The 12966-nt window shown below is 49.7% G+C and overlaps 1 protein-coding gene and 1 long non-coding RNA gene across 2 annotated transcripts in view; both read right to left on the bottom strand.

Moving 5' to 3' along the window:
* LOC138807267 (polymeric immunoglobulin receptor-like) overlaps nucleotides 1-11679 on the bottom strand; it is a 28087-nt gene extending 16408 nt beyond the window's left edge. The window contains exons 1-4 of the mRNA XM_069992828.1: nucleotides 11495-11679; nucleotides 5884-6231; nucleotides 5054-5285; nucleotides 3589-3816 (exon numbers count right to left, since the gene is read on the bottom strand). Coding sequence (XP_069848929.1) covers nucleotides 3589-3816; nucleotides 5054-5285; nucleotides 5884-6231; nucleotides 11495-11534 — 848 coding nt within the window. The 5' untranslated portion in view covers nucleotides 11535-11679. The remainder of the gene's footprint in view (nucleotides 1-3588; nucleotides 3817-5053; nucleotides 5286-5883; nucleotides 6232-11494) is intronic.
* On the bottom strand, nucleotides 2063-3453 carry LOC138807371 (uncharacterized). Its single transcript, XR_011366130.1, has 2 exons — nucleotides 3023-3453; nucleotides 2063-2868 (listed from the first exon to the last, which is right to left on the bottom strand). It is a non-coding gene; the product is annotated as an uncharacterized lncRNA (long non-coding RNA).
* Nucleotides 11680-12966: the final 1287 nt, after the last annotated feature.

Genomic DNA, 12966 nt, shown 5'->3' with positions numbered 1-12966 from the left:
TCAGTGAAGAAGAACTTACCCTGGCTCACGTTTCCAGAGGCTTCAGTGCCTGTGTGCTTGGCTCCCTGCACTTAGAATCATCATGGCAGCAATGGGTGGTGGAAGAGTTTCTTCACCTCATGGCAGACAGGAAGTAGAGGGGCAGGAAGGGACTAGGGACAGGATACCTCCAAAGATCTTCCTGCCCTCAGTGACCTACTTCTTGTAGGAGGTTCACACCTCCTAAGTTTTATAGACCCTTCCAAAACAGGGAAAGGGGGAGGGGGAGATTTCATATACACATGGTAACACCTCCAGTTGTTCTTAGGTACCTGCAGAGGACTGATTTCAAAACCAGTCCTAGAAGAAGTGGTACCACATGTGGCTCAAGTGGTAGAGTGTTAGCCTTGAGCACAAAGACGTTCCAGGACAGCACTCAGGCCCTGAGTTCAAGTCCCACAACTGACCAAAAAATAAAAAACCAGTCCTAGATACTCACATCCCCTACATAAAATGATTTCCATATATAATCTACATGTGTCTTCCCATACACCTCAAGTCAACATCTCTGCATTATGTATAACACCTGACACAATGCAAATGTAAACATTCATTATGGTATATTGCAGAGAGAAGTTTCTACATGTTCAATATAGATGGCTTTGAGAGAGAGAGAGAGAGAGAGAGAGAGAGAGAGAGAGAGAGAGAGAGAGAGAGAGAGAGAGAGAGAGAGAGAGATTGAGAGATTACTGGAATTTGAACTTAAGGTCTCTCTCATACTTGTTAGGTTGGTGTTCTGACCATGAGTCATGCCTCTAGCCCTGTTTCTTTTGTTGCCGAGCACTTCTGAGATAGGCTCTCCTTTCCTCTGGCTGCTTGTTTTAGGGCTCCCATCACAGGTAGGACAGCAGGAACATACCACAGAATGCAGCTCTCTGTTGAGAAGAGGCCTTGCAAACTTTTCTGTTCGTGCTGGCCTTGGACTCTGGTCCTCTCATTCTCAGCCTCCCAAGTAGCTAGGATTACAGGTGTGAACCATCAGCACCCATCCAGGTGCTTCTCTCTCTCTCTCTCTCTCTCTCTCTCTCTCTCTCTCTCTCTCTCTCTCTCTCTCTCTCTCTCTCTCTCTCTCTCTCTCTCTCTTTCTCTGTCTCTCAGTATTTTTGATCTTCATTTGGTTGAAATTCAGAGGGCCAATTATATATAGAGATAATACATGCACAGCGTACCTTTGGTATTAAAATTTCATTCACATGGGAAGAAGGTTTGAGGGAGGAAAATACCTATACAGGCTGTTTAGAAGGATGCTTTTGGCCAGATTGAGAAACCCTGCTGGTACCTACTGGTTAAAGCAGACCCAGTCCACCCAGTCTCAAACAGTGGGGTTATACACCTCTAACAGTGCTTCACCAAGTGCTCTACCACTTGAGCCATGCCCCAGACCTTTTTTTGGCCTTTGTTTTTTGTTTTAGATAGGACCTCCTGCTTTCACGAGGGCCAGTTGTGGACTGTGATCCTCCCTTCTCCTGCTCCTAGTAAGGGAGATTACAAGCAGGTGCCCCCACCCCCAGCTCCAGGCCCAAACTCCATGGACAAGCAGTTTCAAAAGAATTTGCCATGGTGATTTTAAACTTCCATATGGAAGAATCTTAATCTAGAACCTTCTTGTCACATATAATAAAAATGATGAATCCTGAAGGTGTCATATGACCCGGTGTCCAGTCACAAAGCGGGGAGCTGAGTTGTATCTGGCCCCTGTATGCCATCTGTCCCTGCGCCCTCCCTGCAGGCCCATCTGTGCACCTGAGAAGGCCAGTCCCTGTGCCTGCTGGGGTACCATATGGGCCAGCCGTAAATACCAGGCTCCTGCAGACCAGCATGCAGGATTTGCATGGACTTACACACATGTCTCGCTTGGTCACTGTATTGTTAAGGGCAACTGATTGCCAATACATACACATAACCAAGTGTCATTTGCTCAGCCAGTGGCTCTGCCCTCAGGTCTGAATTCACACTTCGAAGGTGGTACCTGTCCCTGGGCACTAGTTAATTTCATACCAAAAAAAGAAAACAAAACCAGCTCAACAATTAAGCAACAGTTTAACAGAATGAAGAGACCGGGAGCTGAAACATGTTTTGTCTCGGGGCTTAAGAGAAGGGAGGGCAGGTGATTGGGGAGAAGGATGGATGAATGCCGTCATCATATTCAACGTACATATGTCAATATGGAACCAAGTCACTCGAGCCATAGGGAGCTGGGACACTTGGGAGGGAAGATGGGGGGTGATATTGTTCAAGAGCTCCTGCACTCCTAACTTGACATGTTGAATTGACACAACTACTTAAAGACCTTTAAACACACACACGCACACACACACACACACAGAGACAAATAGAGTTGGGTGCTATGCCCCTCTGCCAACATGCCTCACTTCCTCTACCCAGGCTGGCTCCATCTGCATTGCCACAAGAGAGTCTGCGCTGAGCTGAGGTGACGTCACCAGGAGGCGCGGTGTGGGCGGAGCGCTCTGCACACAGGCCTCCCGTGGCGAGGATGGCGAGGGCTGTTTCTCTTGTGTGCTGCTCTGAACGTGGCCCCTCTCTGGCGACTGGCATCACCAGTTCAGGCCTTGTACTGGGCACAGGAGAAAGTTGGGTCCAGATGCAGGGAGCGAGTAGAGATGGGGACATTGGTTTGTGGCCCGCTGTGCATGCAGATCCCCTCTGCGAAGTGCAGGGAAGAAGCAGTTGGCAGGTAGCATAAAGTCCAATGGAGCCCCATGCTGGGCTAGGACGGACCCGTGGCTGCAGCATCGGACTGTCCCGATGTGGGAAAGCATGTCTTCATCTCTGGGTCCTGTACCCCATCTTTGAAAAGCTATCTTCCCCCTTAGTGGAAGGAGTTCATTGCTGATGAGTGGGATCAGACAATTTCTATAGCAAACACAGACCTTTGGAGAACAGTGTGCACAAATTGGGGGGGATTCTGGGAGTGATCTTAGGGACACCCCCACTTCCTTCTCCCATTGCTGCTCTGACTCACCTCGGCACTCCAGCCTGGAGCTGCTGGACCTTGGCCAGCCCCGGCTCGACGCACTGAACCCCCCAACCATGCGCTCTCAGGATACAGGCCCAGAAGGGCACGGGAAGCCCAGGCCAGCCCTGCCTGTGCAGAGAGGGGAAGAATGCCAGGTGCTTAGGAGCGAGCACTGTTGCATGAGCATGCTCTCTAACATCCTCCAAGATGGTTCCAAACAGGACATGGAGGCAAAGCTGTGTCTACAGGAAGGGGGTGATGACTGCCCTGGGCGGGGAAGGGAGGGACGGGTGTTGAGCTGAGCAGCTCCAGTGAAGTGACTAGGTGGTGAGCGTGGAACGTTCAGAACATTCTTTTCATGGGGAAGTGGAATGAGGACTGGAGGCAGGGGATCTGGGGAGGGAGGAGCTCTTCCTCTCCCCCCCCCTACCTCCCCCCTCCCCCCCTCATCCACTCCCCCTCCCCCACCCCCACCCCAGCAAGCAGAAGCTCCCAGGCTGAGGACACCAAGGGATTGTCCTCTCTTTCCTCCCTGAGGTACAGAAACAATAACTTCTCCCAGAATCCATCACGGCTGCATTTTGTCCAGAGTCCAAGTCTTGGCCCTGTAGTCTGACGAGCTGCCCAGCTGTATGGAGAGTTCATCGAAGACTGCCTTCTGGAGTCCCAGGTAAGCCACTCTCTCTTGCCTGGGAACTCTCTGGGACCTGTTCACCCAGACGACGGCACAGAGCACACCCAGGAGCAGGAGCAGCTTCAGGGTAATCAGGATCTGGACATAAACACTGCTGAACAGAGACCTGTGGGCAACAGGAGGACAGGAAGTGAGGCGTCTCCCTGGGGAGTGCTCCTGGGCGCCTCTTCTCTGCCTCTGTGTGCCCAGACTCCCGAGGCCAAATAATTCCGAATTGAACCGGGAAAGGGCTCGGGGCAGCCTCTCCAGGTGATTCCATGACCTCTCCTCCTTCAGCCAAGGCCTGGACATCAGAGTCTCATCAAAAGTAAGGTGAGCAGCCCAGCTTTTCAGAAACACACTCAAGGGCCACCCTGCTGGATGCTGGTGGGTAACTCACACCTGTAATCCAAGCTACTCAGGAGACTGAGATCTGAGGATCACAGTTCAAAGCCAGCCTGGGCAGGAAAGTCGTTTCTTTTTTTTTTTTTTGGGGGGGGGTCCAGTCGTGGGGCCTGAACTCTGGGCCTGGGCACTGTACCTCAGCTCTTCAGCTCAAGGCTAGCGCTCTACCACTTGAACCACAGTGCCACTCCAGCTTTTTCTTTTTGCTTATGTGGTGCTGAGGAATCGAACCCAGGGCCTCAGGCATGCAAGGCAAGCGCTCTACCACTGAGCCACCTTCCCAGCCCCATGTCCTGAGATTCTTATCTCCAACAACCACCAGAAAACTGGAAGTGGTGCTGTGGCTCAAGTGGTAGAGCACTATCCTTGAACTGAAGAGTGCCGGGACAGCGCCCAGGCCCAGAGTTCAAGCTCTACGACCACCACCAACAACAACCACAAAAGAGTCGCCCTCTCCCATCCTTCTATCCCGAAACCCCTAATCACTTGCTTTGAAGTCTTCCCCTTGTGCCATCCCCTCTGGGTCCGGCATCATCATCATCATCACAGCCTTTCTGAGTATCTTCGGGAGAGGAAGGGAAATGGATCCAAACTCCAGCCTGAAGCTAACCTGCCTCCCCACAGAACTCACAGACAGCTCCTGGTAGCAAGGAGCAAAGACAAAACAAGGACCCCTTCCCCTAGTCTGAAGTGAGGTGGGGAAGGACAAGGTGAGAGGAGGAATGAGAAGAGCAACCCAACATCTTCCAGAGGCAGCTTCCAGCCCAGACCCTGCACCGTCCCCACTCCGCCGCACCACGTGCAGCCTGGGAGAATGTAAAAATGCCTGATGCAGCATTGGAGAAGACACCAGATGGCGGAGAGGTTTTCTAGACATGATTTGCTACCCCCCCCCCAAGACCCACAGGGTCCCACAGGCTGCTGGACCCCCTCCCCATCTCTAGGCCTCAGGTCCTTACCATGAGTAGACAGCAGACACCCTATTGGTGCTGAGGTTCTGAATGGCAGTTACCAGTAGGGTGGCGGATGTGGCAGTTACCAGTGGGGTGGTGGATGTGGCAGTTACCAGTGGGGTGGTGGATGTGGCAGTTACCAGTGGGGTGATGGACGTGGCAGTTACCAGTGGGGTGGCGGACGTGGCAGTTACCAGTGGGGTGGCGGACGTGGTGATCACCATGGGCGTCGTAGTGGCTGTGGGGGGAGGGGAGTCACAGGTCAGGCCACGGCTCTGTCTCTCAGCACCTGTTTGGATCTGACGTCACACAGAACCGTCCACTCACAGCGGGTTTAGAGATATGCTCAGAATCCAAACCCAGGCCACCTCTTGGGTGGAATGGAGCTGTAGCCAGATCTTTCTGTCCATCTCTGTCTGACTCTGCGTGGCTGAGGGCAGGCATCTCCCGGGAACTGTTCTTGCTTGGTGAGGACTCCCGGACAAGGGAAGGGGGAGCAGGATGGCTCATCCTGCAGCCCTGAGACCTTCCCAGGGGTCCTGAGAGGGGGGCCCTAAGCAGCCCTCAGATGGGGACCACTTAAGTCCACCTTAACCCTGTAGGAGACAGGCACGTGGTTTCTCAGCCTCCCCCAAGGACAAGTGTCCGCCATTGGCATAAGCTATACCCCTTCACTTGACCCTACCCAAAGCCGAAGAGTCAGCCACCTCTCCCTCCCCCTGCCTCACGGGCTTCTCTCAACTCTACCAAGAGTGAGGACCAGTCTCAGAGACACGCTCCACCCTTGCCCCGTGTCCAGCCAAAAGCTCCACCACCCACGCCGCGAGAGCTCTTACCTGGGGAAACATACACGGTAACAGCCACGGCGGGGTCACGTGACAACTCATCCAGGATCCATATGGTCTGGATCTTGCACCAGTAAGGGCCGGCATCCTCTTCACGGAGGTCCCATATGGTCACCACCATGGTGGCGTCAGCACCATTGTCTCTGATGGACACGCGACCACTCCTCACCTCTTCCTCTTTCCCGTGGGTCTGAACGATACTTTCACATTCTATGTCATGCTCTCCTTTGCACCAGTATTTGTTGTAGCCCCTGTACCCCTCGTCATACCCACACTGCACACGCAGGGAGCCCCCTTCGGTGCCCGTCACAGAGCCAGGACCTGTCAGAGACCAGCAGCCTGGAAGACACAAGTTCCAGGTGTCCCTCCAGAAGCAGCTTGCTGGAGAGGCCTTCTACCCTGCCTGTCCCCTGGTCTGCCTCCTCTGGCAAATAAAACCCTTCCCCGAGGCCTTTGCCTTACATGTCACTTGCAACTCAAACTTTATTATTATTATTATTTGTTGGTTGTGGGGCTTGAACTCTGGGCCTGGGTGCTGTCCCTGAGCTCTTCAGCCCAAGGCTAGTACTCTACCACTTGAGCCACAGTGCCACTTCCGGTTTTCTGATTGGTTCATGGGAGATGAGAGTCTCACAGACTTTCCTGCCTGGGCTGGCTTTGAACCACGATCGTCAGATCTCAGCCTTCTGAGTAGCTAGGACAACAGGCATGAGCCACCGGTGTCTGGCTTAAATTTTTGTAACTTTTTTGTCTTTAAGTAGTTGTACAAAAGAGTTGTCATCCAACAAAGCAGCTTATAAACGAGGTGCATTTTGAACAACGTTCTTGCCCACCCCTTCCAACTCACCCTTTCCCTTACGTTTCTTAATTTTTAGGGGACATATTGAAATTTGTTGGCATTGAAACTGCTTTGTCAAATTTGATTTTTTTTTTTCTGATGCAACTTCTGATTTTCTTTGCAGTCCGTGTGTTGGTTTGGTTTGGTTTTGGTTGTCCTGGGGTTGAACTCAGGACATATTGCAGGCATAGCACATGAGCCTTGCCCGATGTATATTTTGCTTTAGTTTATTTTTCAGATAGGGCCTCTCACTTTTTTGCCCTGGCCAGCCTCAGATAACTATCACTCTGCCTCAGCCTCCCAACTGCGGGGAATATAGGCCCACACTAACACACCCAGCAGCCTGTTTTTCTTTAGCATGATGTTCTCTGGGTTCATTCACATTGTCATAAGTAACAGGACTGACTAGAGCATTACACAGTATGTACACATACCAAAATATTATGCTGTCCCTCATAAATACGTCCTTACCCTACGTGAACCAAAATCAAATCTTAAGAGCATTAGAAAATTGTGTTGGCAATTTGAATGTGTAGATTGTCAAATGCATAGCAAATACAAGGTCTGTTTTTGTCCATTTCATGTTGAAATTCACTTTCCTCCTCTGCCCTCTCCTCGCTCTGGAATCATCTCCTCTTGTTTTTTTTTTTTTTTTTGGGGGGGGGTCCAGTCGTGGGCCTGAACTCTGGGCCTGGGTGCTGTCCCTCAGCTCTTCAGCTCAAGGCTAGCGCTCTACCACTTGAGCCACAGCGCCACTTCCGGCTTTTTTCTTTTTGCTTATGTGGTGCTGAGGAATCGAACCCAGGGCCTTATGCATGCAAGGCAAGTGCTCTACCACTGAGCCACCTTCCCAGCCCTGGAATCAGCTTCTCTTAGCTTGCCTTTCATCCATCTCTTTCTTCCGGTTCTCAGGCTGGCCATGTAACACTTGCAGAGTGCCTCCAGACATTTAAAGCAATTACGTTCTCCCCCCCCCCCCCCCAGCCAAACTCAGGACAGGTGCAGTGTGCGGAGAGGAAAAGCCAGGAAAAGGAGGGACCTAAGCCAGGAACTGGGATGAAAATGGAGAACTGAAATCCACACTGCAAGGGATTTTGGAGCTTTAAACTGGTTCCATGAGGAACCTCCAGTCACAGATGTACCCGGGATGGACAGGTCAGGGAGATCAGTCAGCATCCTGTGCACGGGTGGAAGAGGTTTCATCAACTGAGCACCTCCAACCAATGCACTGGAGAAACAAGCAGGTCTAAACAAGCAGTGAGGTGGTGGTAAGTCCTGATTTGTGCTGTTGGCTGGTTTCTGCAGCACAGATATTCTCACCATGACTGATTTCAGGCTGTCACTGACTGTAGAGACGGAAGACATGCTCTCCTATGTACCAGCATTGGGAGCTGGTACAAGGTGACTCTTGCCACCAGTGTTACAGGTACCTGTTTCTGAAACTGAGAGTTTACTCAAACTCCACTGTGATCTAAATTATCTATTGCCATCATCATCATCATCATCATCTTTATCACCATTACCATCACAACCATAATGACTACCAGTGCTATCATCACTATTAACATCCAGTACACCACCACCACCATCATCACTACAACTATCACCACCACCAACATTATCACCAAAAAACCATCATCACCACCATCACCACTACCATCATCAACATCACTACCAACAATATCATCACTATAACCACCACCACCCTTACCACCACCATCACCACCACCAACATCATCACCAACACCATTATCACTACACCCACCACCACTAACATTATCACCAACAAAATCATCATCGCCACTACCATCCTCAACACCACTACCAACAACAACATCACTACTACAACCACCACCCTCACCACTACCATCACCACCACAACCACCACCACCATCATCACCACCACCACCATCATCACCACCACCATCATCACCACTAACATTATCACCAACAAAATCATCATCACCACTACCATCCTCAACACCACTACCAACAACATCACCACTACAACTACCACCACCCTCACCACTACCATCACTACCACCACCAACATCATCATTACAACCACCACCACCAACATTATCACCAACAAAACCATCATCACCATCACCACTACCATCATCAACAACAATATCATCACTACAACCACCACCACCCTTACCACCACCACAACCACCACCAACATCATCACAACCCCCACCCCCACCATTATCACCAACAAAACCATAATCACCACTACCATCCTCAACACCACTACCAACAACAACATCACTACTACAACCACCGCCACCACAACCACCACTAGCATCATCACAACCACCGCCAACATCATCACTGCAACCACCACCACTGACATTATCACCAACAGAACCATCATCACCATCAACATCACCACTACCATCATCAACACCACTACCAACAACAACATCATCACTACAACCACCACCAACAGCATCACCACCACCATCATCACTACCACCACCACCAACAGCAACAACAATATCATCACCACCACCACTACCATCATCACATCACTGTTACCACTATTACCACTACCACCACCACCACCATCAGTAAAGACAGTATAAGTCCCTCTGATATGTAATGAGATACATTTCTTCCAAATACCTGAGTTTAAGGATCTAAATTATTATGGATGTTAAGAGATGAACCATTTTACTGATTAAAAAATTACGTTTTGAGCCCGGGCACTGGTGGCTCATTCTTGTAATCCTAGCTACTCAGGAGGCTGAGATCTGAGGATCATAGATCAAAGCCAGCCCAGGCAGGAAAGGCCATGAGACTTTTATCTCCAATTAACCACCAGAAAACTGGAAGTGGTGCTGTGGTTCAAGTAGTAGAGCACTCACTCGCCTTGAGCTGAAGAGCTGAGGGACAGTGCCCAGGCCCTGAATTCAAGCCCCACAACCAACAAAAAAAATTATGCTTTTGGTCACTGTCACCAACCTTGAAATCTGTCTTTGCACTCATCATTCTAGAAAGAGTCTGGTCATTGCATCAGGCAGTTTCTCTGTGTGTGTGTGTGTGTGTGTGTGTGTGTGTGTGTGTGTGTGTGTGTGTGTGTGTGTGTGTGTGTGTGTGTGTGTGTGTGTGTGTGTGTATAGACGTAGGTGTGTGTGTGTCCTGAGGCTTTAACTCAAGGCCCACACACTGTCCCTTTTGTGCAAGGATAGTGCTCTACCACTTGAGTCACAGCTCCATTTCTGGATTTTTTTTTCAGTTTATTGGAGATAAGAGTCTCATGGACTTTCCTTCCCAGGCTGGCTTCAAATCACGATCCTCAGTTCTCACACTCACGAGTAGCTTACAGGCGTGAGCCAACAGTGCCTGGCCAGTTTCTATGTTTTGTGAGAGATCCTGAGCATAAATCAAACAATGAAGATTGTCTTCTCATTTTGACCCCACACTTAATTTCCCATGGAGGGGGGAATGTGTTTTCCTGCTTTTTAAAAAGTTTCCTTTCTGGAAGGCCAATGTTTGAGGGGCAATTTTGCTTATTTGTTCAAACCAGATGAGGATGATGAGTTCTTATTTATTTACTTATTGCTGCTCCAGGGCTTGAACTCAGGACATGGGTGTTGTCCCTGAGCCTGTTTATGCTCAAGGCTAGCACTCTATGACTTGAGCCATGGTGCCACTTCTGGCTTTTTCTGAGTAGTTTATTGGAGGTAAGAGTCTCACAGACTTTCCTGACCGGGCTGGCTTCAAACCATGATCCTCGGATCTCAGCCTCTTTGATTAGGAAGGATTACAGGTGTAAGCCACCAGCGCCCAGCTTCTTAATTTTGGGGTAGGGTCTCACCACGAATCCCAGACTGGCTTGGAACTGCCAGTCCTCCTGCCCCAGCCTCCTGAGGGCTGGGGTGCAGGTGAACGTCATCATTACTAAGTCTTCCTTGTGAACCTTTGTTGGGTCTTCGTCCATCCCACGAAAGACGGACAGGGTCCAAGGAAAGGTAAGTGCGGGGGGCTCGCCCGTTCCCTAGCCTCCCTCAGCCCAGGAGACAATCAGACACAGTGGGGAGCCAAATCCAGCAGGTAGAAAAACTCGTTTATTAACAGAGAGCAGCCCCTTTTAAAGACAAAAAGGGTGGGTGGTATGGTAAGGGAGGAAGAGGAACCAATCAATGTCAAGGTCACACCCTATCATTCACCTGAGCCTTCACGGGCTGGTTAGGTACTGATCAGAAGATCAATTGGGGTCTGCCCACTCAACCCCCTCCCAGCGCCATCTTTGCAGCCCATGTGCTCCACAAACCTTCCCCATCCCTTTAAAGAAGTCTGCAACACAGAACTATTGCTAATTCCTATGCTTTGTCTTTATTATCTCCATGCTATTCCTTTGCTGCTCAGCAGACTCATTTGTCCTTCAAAACCGACTTCCACGAAGCCTCAGCAGAGCCTTCTATCCTTCTAAGAGCAGAGTGCAGGCTCACTGTGGCCCATAAACGCATCCATACGGAACCAGGTTCTGCACTGCCTTCCAGCAACTTGGCTTTGAGTTCTCCACCTAAGCACCAGTCCTTTGAACGCCCACCTTACTTATAATTACAACACCTATCAGAGTCACGCCATCGCACATGCTCAGTAAATGGTTGTAAGGTCCACAGGCAAATGTTTGAAGGCACAGGACAAGAACTGTATGAATGATCATGTTCTTCCCACTTCTGTGGGCACCTGATCCCTGGCTTGACCCATAACCCACGATGTCAGGTCCCCAAAGCCACAGCCCCACTCACTCACCTCGGAAGCAGAGGAGGAGCAGGGCGGGGGAAAGCCACATGGTCCTGCTTTCCCGGTGGTGGCTGCTCCCAGTCAGTCTCGATGCCAGCTGGAGTGCAGGTATGTGATTGATAACAGAGCCTTCCCCTGGTCCAAATTTCCTGTTTCTCCTGTTTCTGACTTCCCTTTTAAAAGCTCTCAGTGGTTTCCCCACTTAACGAAAGAGAAAGAAGAGTAGGAAGTAGATTCCAGAGAATTAAGTGAGGGCAAAGAGACAAATCTGCTGAATTTTCTTTTCCTTAGTTAAAATATAATGTCTGGATCACCCTAAGCCTACACGAAAGTCAGTTATAAAACATGAAAGTTCCAGCAGGGAGGATTCTTTGTCCTTTGCCTTCCTGGCTCTCCTTTCTGTCCAGGATACTGCTGTAGTGTTTGTAGACACCCATTCTCTTTGGCTGTACCCTACACGGGGAGCCATAGACATTCTCCACTTGAAAAACTCCAGTGATCACAGAGAAAGAACTACTCAAAAAGAAAATCAGATCACCTGGTTACTAGCCATTGTTGTCCATTTCTTTCTGGACTAGAACTAGTTTAGCAGGCTAGATGTGAATTTGCTTAATATGATGACTGTTCTTTACATGGATCTGTGTATGTTCTTTTGAGCTCAAGGAAATAAAGTTTTAGATGAGGATTCAAAAAGAAAAAAGAAAGAAAAGAAAAGCTCGGGTGAGTGTCCATGTCCCACTCAATCCTTGCCCCCTCACATCTCGGCCTCCAACGTCAAATCTCCAAAGCCCGCATGGTCTCCGGACCCAACTCTCTAACTCCCTGTAGGAAAGGTTCCCCCCAGTTACGCACTCACTGAAGTAATTTAAAGAATGGAAGTCCTGGTTAAGAGCACAGAGTCCACCCTCAGAGCCCACCTCTGTCATTTCCTCATTATATGACCCTGAGCGCGTTGCTAAATCACTGCTTCATTAGTGAAATCGAGGAACATTTTTATCTCATAGGAAGTAATGATAAATGATCATTAGATATTAAAAATCTATCGGATAGAGGAAAGAGGTAGGGTAAGACGGACTGGAAGCATTTATTGTTTTCACTTTGTGTGGGAGAAGAATCTGAGGACACCGACAAGATGAGGTTCTGAAGAAGGAATGAGAGGAAAAGAATCAGAACCCTTGGGCTGGGAAGGGGCTCAGTGTAGAATACTAGCCTTGAGCATGCATGAAGCCCTGGGTTCCATTCCTCAGTACCACATACACAGAAAAAGCCAGAAGTGGTGCTGTGGCTCAAGTGGTAGAACTTTAGCCTTGAGCATAGAGAGGCTCAGGGACAGAGTCCAGGCCCTGAGTTCAAGGCTCATGAACAGAAAAACAAACAAACAAACAGAACCCTTAGAGGAGGTAGCAGGGAGATAGAGGAATTCAGAGAAACAAACCCAGCAGAAGGAGCTCTGATCCAGTCCCCAGCTCCTTCAACTGGGG

The sequence above is a fragment of the Dipodomys merriami genome, unplaced genomic scaffold (assembly GCF_024711535.1).
Source record: "Dipodomys merriami isolate MVZ:Mamm:240054 unplaced genomic scaffold, mDipMer1.0.p SCAF_42, whole genome shotgun sequence".
In the NCBI taxonomy this organism is placed as follows: Eukaryota; Metazoa; Chordata; class Mammalia; order Rodentia; family Heteromyidae; genus Dipodomys; species Dipodomys merriami.
Note: the sequence above shows the minus strand (reverse complement) of the source record. Positions and strands in the feature narration are given on the sequence as shown.